The sequence below is a fragment of the Vespula vulgaris genome, chromosome 6 (assembly GCF_905475345.1).
Source record: "Vespula vulgaris chromosome 6, iyVesVulg1.1, whole genome shotgun sequence".
Lineage (NCBI taxonomy): Eukaryota > Metazoa > Arthropoda > Insecta > Hymenoptera > Vespidae > Vespula > Vespula vulgaris.
In genome coordinates, this window is record NC_066591.1 from 1,021,211 (window position 1) to 1,042,586 (window position 21,376).

The 21,376-nt window shown below is 33.1% G+C and overlaps 3 protein-coding genes across 10 annotated transcripts in view; 2 read left to right on the plus strand and 1 right to left on the minus strand.

The window, feature by feature from the left end:
- Positions 1–510: 510 nt before the first annotated feature.
- LOC127064629 (H/ACA ribonucleoprotein complex subunit 2-like protein) lies at positions 511–2,186 on the minus strand. 4 transcript variants are annotated; one of them, XR_007781744.1, is made up of 5 exons: positions 1,952–2,082; positions 1,173–1,456; positions 1,019–1,091; positions 657–941; positions 511–566 (listed from the first exon to the last, which is right to left on the minus strand). XR_007781744.1 is itself a non-coding variant. In XM_050995962.1 (5 exons), the coding sequence occupies exons 2-4, from the start codon at positions 1,324–1,326 to the stop codon at positions 710–712; spliced, it is 459 nt and encodes a 152-aa protein (XP_050851919.1). In that variant the 5' UTR covers positions 1,327–1,456; positions 1,952–2,082; the 3' UTR covers positions 511–566; positions 674–709. The 4 variants fall into 4 exon arrangements, 3 of the variants coding, with proteins under 3 accessions (XP_050851919.1, XP_050851918.1, XP_050851917.1); XM_050995962.1 differs by having other exon boundaries at positions 674–941; XM_050995961.1 differs by having other exon boundaries at positions 511–941; positions 2,044–2,186.
- On the plus strand, positions 2,187–9,840 carry LOC127064605 (poly [ADP-ribose] polymerase tankyrase). 3 transcript variants are annotated; one of them, XM_050995909.1, is made up of 13 exons: positions 2,187–2,384; positions 2,651–2,853; positions 2,933–3,258; positions 3,344–3,597; positions 3,672–4,005; positions 4,093–4,223; positions 4,298–4,526; positions 4,690–4,823; positions 4,911–5,075; positions 5,282–5,734; positions 5,844–6,379; positions 6,488–6,837; positions 6,933–9,840. In XM_050995909.1, exons 1-13 carry the CDS (start codon positions 2,192–2,194, stop codon positions 7,171–7,173), a joined length of 3,549 nt encoding a protein of 1,182 aa, XP_050851866.1. In that variant the 5' UTR covers positions 2,187–2,191; the 3' UTR covers positions 7,174–9,840. The 3 variants fall into 3 exon arrangements, with proteins under 3 accessions (XP_050851866.1, XP_050851864.1, XP_050851865.1); XM_050995907.1 differs by having other exon boundaries at positions 4,690–5,075; XM_050995908.1 differs by having other exon boundaries at positions 4,102–4,223; positions 4,690–5,075.
- A 2,222-nt stretch (positions 9,841–12,062) lies between these two features.
- LOC127064618 (protein phosphatase 1 regulatory subunit 3B) overlaps positions 12,063–21,376 on the plus strand; it is a 49,306-nt gene continuing 39,992 nt past the window's right edge. Inside the window, exon 1 of one of the 3 annotated variants that reach the window (XM_050995942.1) lies at positions 12,063–12,246. The gene's annotated coding sequence lies outside the window, so the exon portion shown is untranslated. Of the gene's footprint in view, positions 13,092–21,376 lie in introns of all 3 variants that reach the window. The other 2 variants (XM_050995944.1, XM_050995940.1) reach the window with 2 other exon arrangements.

The following is a 21,376-nucleotide window of genomic DNA, read 5'->3' on the forward strand; positions in this document are numbered from 1 at the left end:
TACTCCACTTTGTGCCTAATTCACTTTCTTATACTATCAAAATGTGTCCTGGCTAATATAATGTTCTATTTACATACGTATATAAATAATCTCTACAGGACTGGCCTGTGATATCCTGAATACATTTAAGCATTAAGTATCCCAAGATTTTTCTGGATTATCCTAAATTATTATGTCAAAAATATACCAAAGAAATAGTACTTAACAACGATAAATGGAAGCTTAACTAGGCATATATACCTTCATTTCTTAACAAGATTTAAATTATTTTCGAACGGAAGGATTATTATATCCATTAATTATTCACCAACGAAAAAGATTATGTCCGATATTTCTGTCGAAATTCTTAAAAAAGCTAAATATTATTTGCATTAGACGTAATCTTGTACGATCATACATACCATATTATAATTGTGAATGTGAGCGAGCAAAGCCATGGTCGAAAGTTGAAAGATATGTCATTTATGTCGGATAACAATTTCGTAATAAATCATATATGTTCATTATAACTTCTGTTTACAATTTTTTATATCGATACGATTCATATTTCTATTACATATTATGTCCTGCAATGAAACCGTAACGAATTCGTTTCATTTGGAGAAATGTTGTATTCTTTTACGAGTTTGAATTATTTATGATATTAAAAGAATAACCTATGTATTATATTTACAATGTCCTTGAAATTCGGTATTGCTTAATTGTATAATTATAAAGGCGCTGCCAATGTTTTCATTGTACTCGCTAATTCATCATATAGATCCTTATATTCTGGATGTTCTTTGATAAGTACCATAAGGCTACCACGTTTTACCCCCATAGCGGTACCAATATCCAATCTGGAAGGAGTATAGCAGTACGGAATATCTTTATCCTCGCAGACGATTGGTAAATGACACATTATCTCTATTGGAAAAACATCCCCGGCAAAAACGACTAATCTAAAGAGGTTAAATTCACAAACGTTATGTATATCACATTAATAGAACTTATTGATAAATTGATAAATTTGTCTTACCCCTTTTCTCCTTTACGTATGTGTTTCTGCACGTCTTTTAACCCATTGCGAAGATACGTTCTATGTTTCGACGCTGTAATAAAATATTTCAAGTGTATCACAAAATTAGAAATAATTCTTAGAAGAAGATAATTTAAAGAAACATTAAAATTACCTTTTTTTATACATTTATAAATTTTCTTTGCCAATTTTCTCGATGCCATTGGCGTAGCAATAGAATTAACATATTTCAATTTGTCTTCGTAACTAAGTCCTCCTCCTTCTTGTAAACTTTCATCTACCTCCATTTTACTAACCGATTCATTCATTATTTTGATAGAAATTAATATAATTTCACGACGAATATCTTTAATATCGTTCTCTTGAACACGTGCTTTGTGCGTCTATCTGAACTATCCGATTGTAAGATATGAAAACTAATATCGACCGAAGCGACATCTGTGAAGAGAAATGGACAATGACGATAAATTCGAAATTATTTATTTCTATCGGTATTCACACGTTACCTATTTATATTAATATTCTCTAATAAACGATTCAAAGATTACTTTAATTGAATATACTTATTACACCATTTGTTTAATATAACATTCAACAACAAAAAATAGAAGTCTTGTTATCGAATTATATATTGGTATTAACGATCTTTCAAAATCAGCTGTCCATCAGTGTTGCCAACTTTATCAATCATATTAAAAAAAAAAAACCGCGTATATTTATTTGCCCTTAATCAACAAATAAATATATATATATATATATATATACATAATATATCAATATTTACAAATAGTAAAATAACAGTTACAAGATTAAACGAATTCATTAATAAATGGATAAAATTATTGGTATCTAAAAGGAATGTAATGTTCTTTGTGTTTGTAGTATATATATGTGTGTGTGTGTGTATATATATATACCATACGAATAGCATACCGTTGACAATGAGAATTTTGAAAAATGTCTTGCTTTGATCGAAGAAGAATGGTAGGAGAGTGATAATTAGCGCGTATCGGTTGTGTACATACACGGCGGCGCCACTGAACTCCAGTGTAGCAACTCATCTCATATTACGATCGTATCACGTCGTCGTGTCTCTGCTCGTGTCTCGTGAAAGCCTATCCTATCGTAAAATGCCTCCGAATTCGGATGATTGCGTGAAAATGGCGGAATAAAATGGCAGGACGTAGATCGACTTTAAGCAATGTCGAATCCTTATCGGGATCAGGGAATGCTGATCCTTTAAGAGAGTTATTCGAAGCTTGTAAAACTGGTGATCTTACGAGAGTTAAGGCGTTGGTTACACCAAAGACAGTCAATGCACGAGATACCGCTGGACGCAAGGCCACTCCACTGCACTTTGCAGCTGGTGAGCTTATATCGTGCACAGATGAATGATCCATTGTTTTTGTAATCCCATTTTGTCAATAAATACATTTCCTAAGGGATAGATATCGTGGAACGATGTAGAAAAAAATTACTGACACGATATACCGTTGAGCATTTTAATGCAATTTATAATAAAATAATCCTCTTTATCGTTTTTTTTCTTTTTTTTTTTTCTTTTTTTATTTATCTTTTCGTCGTCTTTCTTGATAGTATAATCTCAATTCTTTCTTTGTCATTGTCGTCTAGGCTACGGCAGAATAGACGTAGTAGAATTTCTTCTCTCTGCCGGTGCATCGATTCAAGCTAGAGACGATGGAGGTTTACATCCACTCCACAACGCGTGTTCGTTTGGACATTCCGACGTCGTAAGATTGCTTCTGGAAGCAGGAGCTAATCCTAATACTAGGGATAATTGGAATTATACACCGTTACACGAAGCTGCCATTAAGGTACTTTTGAAACTAAGAAATCCTTCAAACGATATAGAATAGTTATAAAATTGTTTAAATATATATTCTTCCTTCTAAGGGTAAGATAGACGTATGTATAGTGTTGTTGCAACATGGAGCAGACGCAAATATTAGAAACGCGGAAGGAAAGACCGCATTGGAATTGGCGGACGCTGCTACCAAGCCAGTTTTAACGGGAGAATATAGAAAAGACGAACTTCTAGAAGCCGCAAGATCAGGAAACGAAGAAAGATTGTTACAGCTTTTAAATCCACTTAATGTTAATTGTCACGCTAGCGACGGACGAAGATCTACACCTTTGCATTTAGCAGCTGGATATAACAGATCTAGAGTGGTACAAATTCTCCTTCAAAATGGTGCAGACGTACACGCAAAGGATAAAGGGTACGTAGAAAAACTGAAATAATTGTAGCTCTTGGTAAATTATATTTAGAAAGGAGACTTAGAACACGGAGACTTTATCCGACAGAGGTCTCGTCCCGCTGCACAACGCTTGTTCTTATGGACATTTCGAAGTAACGGAAGCACTTCTTAAACACGGAGCTGCTGTGAATGCTAGCGATTTATGGGCATTTACTCCGCTGCATGAGGCCGCTAGTAAGTCCAGAGCAGAAGTGTGTTCTTTACTTTTAAGCGAAGGTGCAGATCCAACTCAATTAAATTGTCACAGCAAGAGCGCTATCGACGTCGCACCTACCGTAGAGTTACAAGAAAGATTAGCATGTAAGTATCGAATTGTTTATACGTTTAAAAATGACGTGCAATAATTTCTGTTTTTTTTTTTTATTTTATTTCAGACGAATATAAAGGCCATTGTTTATTGGATGCCTGCAGGCAGGCTGATCCAACTAAATTAAAAAAGTATTTGTCTCAGGATGTTGTCAATTTTAAACATCCATATACTGGAGATACGCCACTGCATTGCGCGGTTGCATCGCCTTATCCAAAACGAAAACAAATAATCGAAATTTTGATTAGAAAAAATGCTGCCATGAATGAGAAAAATAAAGACTTCCTTACGCCGCTTCATGTAGCTACTGATCATTCGCATTACGATGCAATGGATATATTACTTAGACATAATGCTAAAGTGAACGCATTAGACGGTTTAGGACAAACCGCGTTACACAGGTAATGTCAATCGTTAGAAAATGTTCAAAGTTAACGATCCGGAATAATACAAAGTTCGCCAAACTAAAAACGTATCCGTGTACTTAGGTGCGTTAGAGAGGACAATGTGCAAGCATGTAGAATATTGTTATCTTACAACATCGATCCTTCCATTGTATCTCTTCAAGGTTATACGGCGGCACAAGTTGCGGCGGAAAATGTTCTGAAAATATTACAAGGTAGAAATGAATTTGATCAGCGCTCGTTATACTTTATTAAAATATGTCTAACTCTATACGTCTATATATTCAAGATCCGCCAAGTGGTACGGACGACGCAGAAGCACAGCTTTTAGAAGCGAGTAAATCCGGGGATTTGAATGCTGTAAAAAGAATTTTACAAACAAATCCACATGCCGTAAATTGTCGCGATTTAGATGGCCGACACTCTACACCTCTGCATTTTGCAGCAGGTTTTAATAGAGTGCCCGTTGTCGAATACCTTTTGGCACATGGTGCGGATGTGCATGCCAAAGATAAAGGGTATATATATATGTGTGTGTGTGTGTGTGTGTGTATATATATATATATATACATGTATACGCATCATCATTTGTCAGATTTAAGCATAATTTCATTTGACCTTGTTCAAAACGTAATCCTACGCCAATGATCGTCGTAATTAACGTTTCATTTAATTTTATAGCGGATTGGTGCCCCTTCACAATGCTTGTTCTTATGGTCATTACGAAGTAATAGAATTATTAGTTAAACATGGCGCATCGGTAAATGTCGCAGATTTGTGGAAATTCACTCCCCTCCATGAAGCCGCGGCTAAAGGTAAATGCGAAATCGTTCGATTGTTATTAAGACACGGCGCAGATGCAACTAAAAAAAATAGAGACGGAGCAACTCCTCTTGATCTAGTAAGAGAAGGAGACCAAGATGTTGCAGATTTATTGTGTGGAAATAGTGCTCTTTTGGATGCCGCAAAGAAAGGGAATCTAGCTAGGGTGCAAAGGCTGGTTACGCAAGATAACATCAATTGCAGAGACACCCAAGGTCGGAACAGTACGCCTTTACATTTTGCTGGTACGTTTGAACAGTTTTTTTTGGACGTTTGTTTTTTCTTTTTCTTCTTTTTTTCTTTCTCCATTTCTTCTTCTTTCTTTTTTTTTATCTATACAAATCAACGAGGAAGAAAATGGAGAAGAAGAAAAAAAAGAAAAAGAAAAGAAAAGAAAAGAAGAGAAGAGAAACCTCAATTGTAATATATTTGTTAAAACTTTGATATATAGCGGGTTATAACAACTTAGAAGTAGCAGAATTTTTGCTAGAAAGAGGAGCGGATGTAAACGCACAAGATAAGGGTGGCTTAATACCTTTACATAATGCTTCAAGCTATGGACATTTGGATATAGCGGCATTACTTATTAAATATAATACGATAGTAAATGCAACTGACAAATGGGGCTTTACACCACTCCACGAAGCTGCACAGAAAGGAAGAACGCAATTGTGTGCTCTTTTATTAGCACACGGTGCCGATCCTTTCCTTAAAAATCAAGAGGGACAAAGTCCAGTAGATTTAGCGAGTGCGGACGATGTACGTTGTTTGTTGCAAGATGCTATGGCTTCCCAGCAAGTAGTGCCGTCTGTACCATCGGGTAATAATGGCGTTGGTCTTGGGATTAACATTAATGGGAATGGTGGTAGTACTATTAATAGTAGACCACCTAGTATCGTTGCTGGTAATTAATACATACGTTATAATGTACAATTATTTTATTTAAAAGTGAACGACTCTGTTGATACAATTTTTTCTTTCTCTACTTTTTTTTTTTTTCTTTTTGTAATCAGTACCAGTAACTCCACCACCACCACTTACGCAAGAAACAGTTATCATGCCTTCCGGAGCTGCAATGACTTTATGTGTTCCGTTAGCCCGGCCATCGTCTTGTCTAAGTCCAATGCCACCATCCGACTCGAATTCTGAAAGAGAATCTAAAGATATGTGCAAAGAAAATAATAGTTCAAACATTACCACCGTAGCTGGCTTCCTTCAAAGTCTTGGATTAGAACATTTACTCGAATTATTTGAAAGGGAACGTATCACGTTGGATATATTGGCGGAAATGTGTCACGAAGATTTGAAACAAGTTGGCGTAACAGCTTATGGATATAGGCATAAACTTATTAAAGGCATGGAGAAATTATTAACCACTGCCACAGGAACACTATGGCAACCGTCCATTACTCCTGGAACATTGCTAGTTGATTTGTTGACCGAGGATAAAGAATTTTTGGCTGTGGAAGAGGAAATGCAAAGTACCATTAGACAACATAGGGATAACGGACATGCCGGTGGTATCTTTTCACGTTACAACATAGTCAGGGTATGTGTATTATAACAATCTAGATAAAATTATATTTTGTTGAGATATATCCAAAGGAAGGAAAAAAAATCCAATCGATTCTCTAAACGTTGTCGTTTGTACGATTAGATACAAAAGGTTCAGAATCGGAAATTGTGGGAGCGTTATGCTCATAGAAGACAAGAAGTAGCTGAAGAAGTTGGTGCGGCTGCTCCAGCATCACCTGGAACAGGTCCCAGGTCCACGCCAAGTTCTGCAGTACCACAAGCGAATGAAAGAATGTTGTTCCATGGTAGTCCTTTTATAAATGCTATTGTACAGAAAGGTTTCGACGAAAGGCACGCATATATCGGCGGTATGTTTGGTGCTGGAATCTATTTTGCAGAGCACAGTAGTAAAAGTAATCAATATGTATATGGTATATGCGGAGGTACCGGGTGTCCTTCTCATAAAGATAGAAGTTGCTACATCTGTCACAGGTTAATATTATTATTATTATTTGTGTAAAACAAACAAGAGAAGAATCCAATAGAAATAGGTAAAACATGATAGTTATTATTTTTATTTTGTTTAGGCATTTATTACTTTGTCGAGTTACCCTGGGTAAATCGTTCCTACAATTTTCTGCAATGAAGATGGCTCATGCACCACCTGGTCATCACAGTGTAATGGGTAGACCGTCCCAAGGTGGTTTGGCTTTCCCTGAATATGTTGTGTATAGAGGAGAACAAGCATATCCTGAATACTTAATAACATACCAAATTGCAAGACCTCAACAAGAAAGTGGTGGAAGTGAAAGTGTTGAGGAACGGTGATCAGAAGAGCCAGGCCCTGCAGCAAGATTACGAAGCTTATGTTGCTGCCAGAGACCAAGAACACACGGTACCTTGTCTTAGAACTGATTATGATTTTATACGCTATATTCGCTCATCAAATTTCTTTGATTGAATCAACAAATGTTATCCATGATAACGATAATCCAATTCACTATAAGAACTGACACAGGCATTTAATTTTCTCAGTATATTTTAATTATTATATATATATATACATATATATATATGTATATGTATATGTATATGTATATATATATATATATATATATATATATATATATAAATTCACATGTGCATTGAGAATTTACATTAGAACAGATGTTTTCCAACAGTATTATAATTAAAAATTTATTCCTTATTTATGTATGCATATCTTTATGGGGGTATTTTATTTTAGATTAAACGTTTCGATCGTGAAAAATATCTGAAATATTTGACAATACGATAAGTAAATTTCGAATAGAGTTTTTTAACTATATTTTTCTTTCTCGAATGGTGTGGTAATATGTGCATTAAAATAAACGAATATATTCAATATGCAATATCTTATATATGCAGAGTGAGACAACATAAATTACGATTTTTATACATACACACACACACACACACACATAATTATAAATATAATAAATGTGTTTATATATCTACTCGAAATCATACATGTATTCATTTTTTTCCTCGCAAAACAGTTTCTCTTAAAATTTTGCTACTTGATATTGAAACTGTAACTTGATATACTCTTTCGGAAAAATTATGAAAAAATTTCAGTTCCTCCATCTATATAAAATTAACTTATATAAAAATGTATTAAATATATACATATATATATCTGTTCTTGTGTATATAGTTTCTCAGTTCACATTGTGAATTGTAAGTAAAATTCATTTCATTTAATTTTAGATATGAGAACTAAAAAATATTGTTTTTTTTTCTCTCTCTTAGTATTATTATTTATTATATAATTTTTTTGTTAACATACGCATTTAATTAATTATCTAAAATCGTTGTTTAAGTATCATCGAAGTCCTTTTATAACGTACGTTTATTAAAGAAAATATGAATATTTGAAACTCTAATTGAAATAATTGATCGAGATGAGTTGATTCCTCTACTTTTACTAATACAACTTTGTAAATATATTAATCAATTTTATTCTACCCTTACAATCTTTGGAGAAAGGATGAAATAAATAAATTTGTAAGATGTAAGAGAAAGAGAAGCGTCTTAAAGAAGAAGAAGAAAAAAAAAAAGAAAGAAAAGAAAAAAGAAAAACAGAAAAAGAGAGACATAATCCTAGTAATGGAATTGAGATACTTATATGTCAATATAATTCTATTTCATAAAACACATGAAATGAATCTATTTATTGTTTTGTATAAGATTCGACTGTCTATTGCGAATAATGTAGATTTATTTTAAAAGTAATTAATTGTTTATAGTTACAAAATTTCACTTTACAATGTGTGATACCAATAATACGAGGATTGACGATTAATGAATCGGGTTGTGATCGCGAAGCTTGCTTCTTTGTGTGTTCAATACGATTTGAAATTCCCGCCACTGAAAACTTCCTCTGATCTCACACACAACACATTGAAAGTTTATTCGTGTGTAATACCATTACTACTATTACTATTACTACTACTATTACTCTACACTACTACTATTACTACTACTACTCTACTACACTACTCTACTACACTACTACTATTACTACTACTACTCCTGTACATATTTAAGAAGCGTCTGAAAACTGGTGAAAGTCTCTATAAGTATATATAAACATCATATAAAATAAAAATAAAAATAAAAAGTGCAGTTCCATTGTATATGCATAAAGAGAATAAGTGTGCGTTCGCGTACACATGTACACACATGTATTACACGTTGAGCAGCAAACACGTTTTGTTGCAATTATGTCCACCTTTGATAGCTTCCTCTTTAGGTGACGGTGATATTTGTATTATCTTTATAAATGTATAGCATATATATATATATATATATATATATATATATATATATATATATTATTTTGCCAAATGCGCGATAAAGCCGGTCCAGTAAATCCAATTTTTGTTGAAATATTTTATTTGTAAATCTCGACTGATTTAAATTAAGCCAAGCAAACATCGAAAATGCCTATGTACAATCATTTTTGCCTAATAATTTCTTTTTAAGATTATAAGCGAAAAAAGAGAAAAATAAGTTTTCTCTTTCTCTTCATGGATTTTCTTTCTCCAGAAACGCAATAATATTGATCTCGATGTTATCGTAATGATGACCAAAAAAAAATAAAAAAGATAAAGCGGAAACTTTGGAATATTTCATATATCTTTGATTCTAACTCTTATGAATTTTATATAAAATAAGACAAATTTATTGTGGAAATAAAAGAAAAGAAAAAAAAAAATAAAAAAAGGAAAAAGAAAATTCACGAGGAACAAAATTTTCTAAGTTATGTGATAAAGATCAACGTTAATTAACAAAATCTATGATAAAAAAAAAAATAATTGTGTAGATTTCTTTTTTGGCTCAAAGTGCTCACCTTTGACACACAAACACACACACAAATTATATTCTGTAATAAAATAATAATACCTGTGACCCTTCTGATTTCACAATGAATGAAAATAGTTGAGAGATAAGTCAACCTTTATACATTATTATAATAATTTCCTTATTCGTGATATATATTAAATTTTTTTTTATTTTTAATTCAAAGAGAACTTTGAGAGATAAAACGACACATCTTACGATTGCTTTAGCTGTTAATATTTATGTATGAAATAATTTGTCAAAAATTAATCAAAAACTTACGAATGATGTTTCTGTTGCATCAGATAATAAATATATTTACTCTCATGAGATAGTTAAGAATAAGAAACGTTCAAAAGAATATACTTAAAATCTGTATAAAAAATAAGATTAATTTTAGGACTGGTCAGAAATAGAAAATATAAATTTTCTTGATCAACGTGTGTTCATATATGTTCTTAATGAATGTAGGAGGATATTTGTATTTGATCGAAACAACAAAATATCATCGTTATCAATAATTAAGACAGACAATAGTCGAAACGAATGTTCGCACGATATTGCATCGATAAACATTTTCATCCTTTCTTATAAACGCCAAGTTGCTTGGCAATCGTTAAAATTGTTACGAGTAGGCCATCGCCTACGCGGTTAAACACACATTTTTGCAGTCCATTTCCTGTCTGTAAATATATTCTCGTTAATAGTTTTATCTATAACTAAGATTCCATCGACTTTTTATTCCTTCGAAGAGGAATATTCGAATCGAATAAATCATCGAATTTAAGAAAAAAATTTGACTGTCATGGAAGAAGAATATCGATATCGCGTTTAATCAATAATATCGTATCGATGAATTTGTTATTATCCAACGAAGCATGATTTTTGTAAATACTCCGACGACGAGACGTATAAATAACGTCGTTAGTTTCATATTCCTGCGTCGTATCACTTCGAAATTTATGCAAAATATGTACAACGATATTTATCTAATTACGAATTAAACCTTATCGGGGTGTTCGATAAAGAAAAAAAAAAAAAAAAATACCACAACTCGTTATATCGGCACATCCGATACGATACGAAATACTTAATAAATACTGCGCCATTAAATTCTGTTCAATACGATTGGCCGTTTGAAATTTACATGCGTTGCATTTGATAATAATATTTTCTTTGATTATATAAAATTTATAGACTCTCTTTTTAAATAGATTATAACATTTTGTAAGAAAATTCAAAAGGAATCGCGAACTTTGATAATGGTCGCCGAACCGGATTGACTTTTGCAAGAGGATCGGACAGGCTCTAGTTGAGAAAAGTATATGCAAAGCCGGTACTTGACTGGCAGTGCAGTATATGTCCATACAATAATATATATATATATATATACATACACGCACACTATATATCTTACCTATGTATTCTGTAAATACCGGATTATCGGTATGTCGTTCATGAAAAGAAAAGAAAAGAAAAAAAGAAAGAAAGAAAGAAAGAAAATGCTATGACATTGTACAGAAAATAATCTTCTTGTTACATTACATCAGGAATAATATTAATTGTATTTTGGATTGGTAAACGTTTATAATCAAATTTAAACTGCGTACACAAAATATATGATGCAAGTATGACCGACATATTAAAAGTAACGAGATAAGGGCGCACGTAATTGATATCCGACGACGGACTCACGCAATATGCATTTCTCGTTGGAACTTCTTCGCACCATGTGTTTATAGTATTACTAGAGGAATACGAGTTACTTAACACGCGACATACATACGTACATACATACATACATACATATATATTCATTTATTTACATATATATATATATTTTTTTATAGTCGTCGTAAATATACGTTTGAAAAATAAATGGCGCGCGAATTTCGAGACGTATTAGCCGGCAAAGAGACGGACGAACGAACAGACAGATAGACAGACAGACAGACAGACAAACAAATTGAAAGGAAAATAACACAGCGTAAAAAATATATAGAGATGAAGCAACATTGTAAAAAAGCACATTTCGTTCGTTCCTTTTGAATAGTTTAGATCAGGTACATTTGCCGGTCGTCAGCCATACTCTCGGAATCAATTCTGTTGCCAGCAGCAGAGCGAAGTTGCAAGAATGCGAGCACGTGGACGAGCGAGGTATACGATTGGTCGATGTACTACAATCACGTGAAACTCACGAGCTTGCCGGGTGGAGCATGCGCACTACCCACGCCGGCTCGGTCGCGCGCCGGTTTTAACAGCGGGGTGAGTGGCAGGTGGTGGGGGAAAGCTCGCGACCGGTAGGTGGTCAGTGGTGGGAGAAGGATCGTCGAGGTAGCGTGGGGAGACCAACGCGTTTCGTGTGTCAGACGTGAAGCGAACGTGGAGGTGGTCGCATCGAGCGGACTAAGCGTATTTATTACGGTCGCGCGTATATATACACATACATACATATAACCGACACGAAAGTAACGAGATAACCGATAATACGCATCTACAAACGTAACAATTTTCGAGGTACGAGATTTTACTCGTGATGTTGAGCCCGTACCAAACGATAAACGTCGACGTCCTATCCGTTTTCTTCGTCGTCGTCGACACGTGAGATTCGTACGACGACGAGAAAACGAATTTAAACAATTTAACGATCGGTTATATATATATATATATATATATATATATATCCGATTCGATATTTTTCAATCAATTATACTTAATATTCCTCGAATACACACATTTCTCTCATCTTCGAAGACGCGAGGAAGGGAAGAGAAAAATAAAAGGAAAAGGAAGATTTTCGAAGTAATAATACGAAAGTGTAATCGCACGTATAAGATACAAGAACGCGAGAATTATTCTATCGGAGATACGATACGTACATACGTACATACATACATACATACATACATACATACATACATACATACATACATACATACATATATATTTATTTTCAAAGATGAAATTAATAAATTCGAATGAGAGAATTGTCGTCGTGTCGTAATTTCGACGAAACATACTCCAACGAAATTTTAATAACATTGTCGACGTGTTGTCCGCTGGGCCAAAGCTTTCGGAAAACAAATTTCGGGCAAGCGTAAGAATTAACGCGCTATAGTTCGTCGTGAGTGCGTGAGAGAGAGAGAGAAAGAGAAAGAAAGAGAGAGAGAGAGAGAGAGAAAGAGAAAGAAAGAAAGAAAGAGAAAGAGAGTGGAGCATAGACACGTTCTACTACCGGGAGAAGATATCGGAAACAGACGAGATATATATATATATATATACACACACACATATATATATATTTTCCTTTCCATTCAACGGCACCTTTGGCTACACCGGTCTTGCTTGACGTAAAGAAATACGTAAGTAATCTCAAAGGAATTTTCTAAGTATTTTCTAAGGCATGTAAGGGTTAAAAGGGAGTAGAACAGTAGACGGGGAAACGTTTCAGAATCGTTCGTATTCCGAAAGGGTGGTACTTGTTCGTACTCAACCCTCTTTTTCTTAACCACCGATCGAACGTCTTGCGTAACACACTAGTTATATTACGTGTCGTATTATTCGAATGTTCTCTCTTTTTTTTTTGTGGTTTTATTTATTTATTTATTTATTAATTATTATTTAATATGTAGAACTTTTAACAGATTCTTTTATTGCTATTATTATTATTATTATTGTTGTTGTTTTCAGGAATTTTCGTAATAAATGTCATCATAACCAATAATTATTTTGATACTATTAATTATTCATATTTAATAATCGATTATAATTATGTAATATCGTATAGAATTTATCCAGTTAATTATATATTTTCTTTTGATTTTTTTTTTTCTTTTCTTTCTTTTCCTTTCTATTATATATGTATTATATATGTATACACGTATATATGTTGTACCTCGTTAAAGCATGAAAATGTAGCTAAGCAAGCGTAAAGATGGCGCCCGTAACGTATAATAAATGTCTTGGACGAGAAGCACCATGACTTTCCTAATAAACGTGTCATGTGGTATTTTAAGTGCATGGTAAATTTATTCGAAATCGATAACGTTTCTTTGATGCGATGTTTAATAAGTAACGTTTCGTATTTGATCGACGTTTAGTATCATTTACACGCATACACACACACACATATATATATATACAATTATGTAAATATATTGTAATTGTAAATATATATATATATGTATAACCATAATTATTAAAAGATCGAGAAAATCTAAAAGGAAATATTTTCTTCCAAAATACATGCATACGCATATATATATATACACATATAAATTTCATAGTCTAGAAAGAAAAAAAATTCTAACCTAAAAGGTCTCGGAAAAGATCGTAATTTAAGAACGTGTAGAAACTTTTGACCCATCCTGCAGTCAATTTTAAGGTTAGGGAAAAAAAATGCGTTGAACGTATCGTAAACGGAGTAAACTGATATCGTCTAGAAATGTATTATTACGAAAAATAGTTTTATTTTAATTTAGATTGCTTAGGATAGAAAAACGACAAATTCACGAATTGATTGTTCTTAACGTTTCAAATATTCTTTCAAGGCCTCGTTCGTTCCTTTATATATAGATATACACATACAGATTCAGAGAACAAAGTACGTTACAAGTTTGGCTGTGTGTGAGTGAGTGAGTGAGAGAAAGAAAGAGAAAGAAAGAGAGAGAGAGAGAGAGAGAGAGAGAGAGAGAGAGAGAGAGAGAGAGAGAGAGAGAGAGAGAGAGAGAGAGAGAGAGAGATCATAAATAATCATTTGACCCAGTAGCCTTCAACGTACGGATGGATCCATCCTTGCCATCCTCGTAGAAAATTCACCAGCTTCATTTTTAGGATCTTATCACACGAGTATAAAACTTTAAACACTTTCCTCTACGTTTACAGTTTACGATTACGTTTTAATAAACGTTTATTCTCATAACATAAACATCGTTCTAATCTTCTTTTTCTTTTTTTCGATTTTACTTTTTTCTTTGTTCCTATTATCATTTTCTTTTTTGTTCCTTTTTTTTTGTTTTTTCTTAATTAATTAATTAATTAATTAATTTATTTATTCATTCATTCATTTTGTTTCGTTTCGAAAATGGATCATAGAATTATATACCGGCCAAGTTAAGAGTTTGTTCTAACGGGATGAGAAAATTCAATTTCAATATCTTGTACACAATTTGAAGTAACTTCTAAACCAGAATAACGGTACTCCCCTCGTTCTCATCTTCGTCGTAGTCGTAGTCGTCGTCGTCGTCGTTGTTGTTGTTGTCGTCGTCGTCGTCGTCGTCGTCGATGAAAATCTTGAGTAATAATCTCTCTTACAACAACGTAAATACATTAGTGAGGTTAGAAATAGAGAATGGAAGAAAGAAGAAAACACAAGAGAAGAGAGACAAATAATTTTTATTACGTTAAATACGTAAAACGATTGTCATCTTTGCCCTAGATTTCTTAACTCGGTTTTTTCTAGATCATACCGGCGACGATCGATACGATCTAAATCGAGATATTTATTCCAATAATAAATTCGCAGAATTCGAGATATTTTATCACACACACATATATATATATATTTTTATATATTTATACGCAGTTAGATATTTTTATTTTTTTATTTTTACATTTTCCAGTTTTACGTTCCAATTGTAAATGGATTTTTTTCTTATCACCGTTATCACGATCGAAATGATAAAAAAAAAAACGAAATGGAATCGAATCGAACGATTAAAAGCAAACGTAATATCAAATATTTCCATTAGCATTTGACATACACATCGGTACGCATATGGCGAGGGTTAAGAAAAGATTAAGTTAGGAAAATTTCCTTGTCATTTATATAATACAAACAAAAGTCGTTTGTATTTATAAACACAATGTAATCTATTATATCTCGTGAAGTATGTACTTTGAATTTTGACATCTTTCATTTCTCGTGTTTTCATAAACAAATAAGATATATAATATAAAAAGATCGATTTTTCTCTTTCTTTCTCTTTTCCTCTCTGTCTCTTCTCTTGTATTTGTAAATACTGTTACCTACAAACAAATTATCTCGTACGAAATACTTTGAATATTTTAAATCGAATATTGGAAATCTTTAGTCATTTATTTTGTACAAGCAAATAAGATATACATATTGAATCGATTACAATAGCTACCATCGAAATTGTCTATATGTATATATATATATATATGGTATACTTATGTATGTATAAAATGCATTGTTTATTTAGATATAATTTCATTCAAAGATCTTTCTATTTTTTCTTTTTTTTTATAATCTACCCTATAACGTTATTTAGTTAGATTATAAAATATCAAGAAATTTTTAATTGCATAGAATACTCTACAATGTTATCTGCTTAGATTATAAAATAAGAAAGAATTTTTTATTACATAAGAAAAAACTATATAGTATATTTATTCGTGCGTCTTATACACTAAACGCTTTTTTCAATACAATATATTAATTATTTATTTATTGTACATATATATCTTATTCATATTATATGTATTTTAATTGAAATATAAACTATTAAAAATTCCGATATTACTTATTACATAATACGTATAAAATACATATATAATACATATAAAAAGAGGGTATCGATTTCTCTCTCTCTCTTTCTCTCTCTCTATCTCTATCTCCTGAATGTCTGATTGCATACAGTCCGTATTACGTCACTCGAAAAAAAATACGCCTAATTCGATCGCGGGTCTCCTTGATTGCATTTTCGTCGTCAAGCATATATATATATATATATCTATATCTATAAATACACACGCACATACTTTCACACGTATCTCTCTCTCTCTCTATATATATATATATATACACATATGATATTTTAGCGACGCAATTCTTCTGCGTTTACATAGGACTTAATGTTAGGATTTATGAAAGAAGTGTAAAAGTATACGAAAGAGAGAAACGAGATTCTCTAGCGAATCGCGAAAACGTATACTTGGACTACTCGTTCCACCTAACGGCGCATGTTTACGTACATAGATATATCACACATATGTATTATGTACACACATGCACATATATACATACGACGTACATACGTACGTATATACGCATAAGAGTACACTTTGAAAAAAAAAAGGAGAGACAAATAAGAGACAAAAGTTGTGTCCTCCTCTTTCCTTCTTTTTCTTTTTCTTCTTCTACTTCTTCTTCTTCTTCTTCTTCTTCTTCTTCGTTTTCTTTTTCTTGTCGTGATAAAGAAACACACAGGGCGGTTTTCTTACACACGCGACACCGTATTATGTTCGTACTTTTTTATAGAAACTTAATGTGCACTTGGCAGACTTGTTAATTTGTAGTCCTTCGGGATACGCCCGAAGGATATGCAAATTTAGTCGAGAGAAGTGTGTTTTATAAATTGCAGACACATATATACACACACACACATATATATATATATAAAAAAAGAGAGAAAGAGAGACAACTTCTCATTGGCACATCCAACTCTTCGTTATGTAACTGTACTTTGTATGCAGTAGTAGCTTTCGACGGTCAAAGGTATATATACATCTCTATATTTTTATATATATATATATATATATTCACGAATGTGTGGCGTGAAAGTTACATATCGACGTACATGACTATCGATCGAACATTTCTTTCTTTCTTTTTTTTTTTTTTCCTTTGAGGTAGACCTCCATCAGTTCGACTAAAATTCAAGTCGGCTTTGCCGTTTCGTCTTACGAAGAATTATCTTTCTAAAAGAAGAAACAAAATTATTGTACAAAACGTGATTCGAAACCTCGAACGTTCGACTTTATCTTCGAAGAAACAGATCCATACAAAATACATACACGCATATACTATATATATATAGAATGAGTAGTGTGTCTCGAAGAACAAATCCCTCTTTCCAAGATCGTTGGCCGTTTATTGCTGGCAAGTAACTTCCGTGATTCGTTAGGGGGTGGTAGAAGTCGAGAGATGATCTCTCTGTAGAAGTTACACGAGCGGAACCGAAGCTCTAGAAAGTACTTACTTACTCCTTCTTCCCCATTATCTATTTGTTTTCAAAGAAACAACACATCTGCCTATCTATCGTGGTATGCAAATAAAGAAAATCAAAAGAGAGAAAGAGAAAGAGAAAGAGAGAGGGAGAAAGAGAGATAGAAAGTGATTAAGCGAAAAGAACACGCGTTACAATATTGTCTAATCTTTGATGTATTGCATCTTGGATAAAGAAGAAGAAGAAGAAGAAGAAGAAAAAGAAGGAGTAGGAGAAGGAAAGAAAAGTGTTATGGTAGAGGTTGTCAGTGCCGTATTTACCATAAGGCGTTATTAAATGCAATTTACCAGAAGCATTACCAGCAACTTGAGAACCCATATTGGTTGAGAATCATACTTTAAAACAACGATAAAAAAAAAAAAAAGATAGAAGAAAAAAAAACATAGTCTAAGAGTTAAAATCTAGATCAGGAGAAAAAGAAAAAGGTAAAAAATAGAAACAGTGCAAAAAAAAAAAAATAAAGAAGGGGTAGGAAAATAAAAAAGAAATTGCGAATTAAATGAATTCGATTAATTCGAAACATTGAGTTGAATCTTCGTGATATTTCGTTTGGTATCAGGTTTTTATTAGGTTGCTTTAAAATATGAGTATAAATACGATATTGGGGGTGATTCTCCACGATCGACTGAAAGGCGGCTCCTGACCTCGTGACAACGGAAACGTAAATAAATAAAGCTCGTTGTCCGTTAGTCGCCTTCAATGGACGGGACGACGAGCATCATCGTCGTGTAAAGTTAAATTTAGCTGGCATTCATGGGAGAGCAGATAAAAAGAAATTCTTTCCTTTCTCTTTCTCTCTCTCTTTCTCTCTCTCTCTCTTTCTCTCTTTTTCTCTTTCTTTCTTATTCACTCTTACTCTCGCTGTTTCATTCTTTCTTTATAAGTTTTATCATTTTATGTGGTATGATGCATATGTGTGTGTGTGCGTGTGTATATATATGATGTGTGTGTGTGTGTGTTAAAGATGTGTGGGGCTCGTACGGAGGCTCGTTCTAATATGATTAACACATCTTACTTGTGCGTGCGTCAAGATCGAAGCCGGCCGGCCGGTGGCCGGCCGGTCGCCAGTGTTCTTTTTATTTCTTTATTTTCTTTCTTTTTTTCGTTTTTATAAGAATTAAAATGTCTATATATTATATATATATATATACACGCGTGTGTATATATTATATATATATAGGGTTTTATTTTATTTTGTTTTGTATCTTTATTTTTTTTTTTTTTTAGTTTTTCTAAGAGGAATTACATACATACACACACACGTGTATATATCGTGCATGTATTGATAGACCTTCTTGTATTTCTTTTTGTATTTTTATTTTCATTATTTATTTTTCTACGGTTTTTTAATTTCTTTATTTCTTTCTTATAATAGTTAAGAGTTATATATAGAACGAGTCTCAGAAGAATTGATAGGCTTTCTTTTTCCTCCCTTTTTTTTATTCTCTATACTTGTTTCCCCGTGTTCTTTTTATTTCTTCATTTCTTTTTTATAATAGTCGTGCGTATGCAAGGTGAGTCACAGAAGAATTGGTAGATTTTTTTTTCTTAATTTTTTTTCTTTTTTTTTTTTTTTTAACCAATCCCTCGACGACCGGATCATTTCGTTTCACGTTTAGATCAACGTGTATGCGTCAAAGAGGATTGATTCATTCTACCGAGATCATTCACACCACGTAGAAATGTTTTTCTCTTTGATATATTTCGATCGATCGTAGATAGACAAGTAGATATATGTATGTACATATATTCATTTGTAACGAGTTTTCATTCTATATATACTACACACACACACAATTTTATATATATAGTACATATATATACACACATGTATATACATACATACATATGTACACACACACACACACACACACACACACACACACATATATATAAATATATATATACATATTGATCTTCCCTTCTTCTCTCATCCCTGTACAGATTTAGATACGAGGATATGAATTATCCTACGGCAGTACTACGTACTTACGTCGGATAAATTTTCTTTTGCTTCTTATTCTTCTTCTTATTATTATCATTATTATTTTTCTTATTCTTCGAGCTCTACCAGCGTGAATCTCTCTCTCTCTCTCTCTCTCCCTCGTTCCAACTTATCACGACCGGTTATTCCATTCGTGGAGGTCTCCGATGACGATGATGGTACCTGCCATTTAAAAAATCGTACGTACGCGTTCGGAATAATTTCTTAAAGGGTGATTTACTCGTACCCCGTACATCTTCCTTCTCTCGTTGATTTCTTCTTAATGATTTACATCGGAGAAGAAGAAAAAGAAAAACAAGAAGAAGAAGAAGACGAAGACGAAGAAGACGAAGAGAGAGAGAGAGAGAGAGAGAGAGAGAGAGAGAGAGAGAAAGAGAAAGAGATGGCAAGGATTAGAAAAATGAAAATTTCTTTTCAAAGAGAAACGAGATGTAATCGTTAATCTTCTAACGATATCAATCGAAAAATAATCTATTTGTATGGGGGTCGAGAAGTTACGACCGTACACGTTCGTTCGTTTGTCATCATCAATAATCAATCCATCAACCAACATCTACCTCTTATATATATATATGTATGTATATTTATATTTATATATACATACATATATATATTTTTTTAATTTTATTTTTCGATTTATCAAAAGAATCTCTTTCTTTCTTTTTCGTGAGAAGATTGAAAAATCTTATACTACAAATCGTTGATTAATATAAACTAACGTGTCGTGCAAAACGCTCGTAAAGTAAAGGTCCTTTTATCTCCATCATTCTCTCTCTCTCTCTCTCTCTCTCTCTCTCTTTCTTTTTCTTTCTCTTTCGTGCCATTTATTTGCACGCAAGTCAGTCGTCTCGTGAAGCATATCGGACATGCATGCATGGGTGTCCATTGAGTATAATTCAAACGACAACGTGCGCGTTGTATACATTATGCATATTTTATTATTATTATTATTATTATTTTTTTCATTATTTTTTATTATTTTTTCGTCCTTTTTTCTTCTTCTTTTCAAATCTTGTTTTTTTTTTTTAACAGCTATACATTATCTCTTTCTCTCTCTCTCTCTCTCTCTCTCTCTCTCTCTCTCTCCGTTTGTCTTTTCCTTCTAGACTCTCTCCTTGTCTAGTAAGACAAGACCAGCAGGCTCTTATTCTCATTGGAGCGTGCAAGACGAACGACCGATCAATCCAGAGATTTCCTCTGAAACCGGCCCAACGACTCTCTAGAGAAGTCTACTAGAGTAACACGCTTCTCTGCGTCCCTTGTGTTCTCTTCTCTACCAACAATTCTCGTGTCTGTGTGTGTGTATATATGCATGTATGCATGTATGTTGCACGATGTATGTGTATATGTATGTATATATCTACGATGTATGTATGTATGCATATATATATATATATATCTATGATTTATATATGTATGCATGTATGAAAGTATGAATGTATATATGTATGTACGTTTGTGTGCGTGTACGTGCGTGTGCTCTCGTGCCCTCGCACCTACGTGCACGCGTGTTTTCCGGTCACTCATCTCTCTCTCTCTCTCTCTCTCTCTCTCTCTCTCTCTCTCTTTCTCTTTCTTTTTCTTTCTTTCTCTCTTTCTCTTTCTCTTTTCT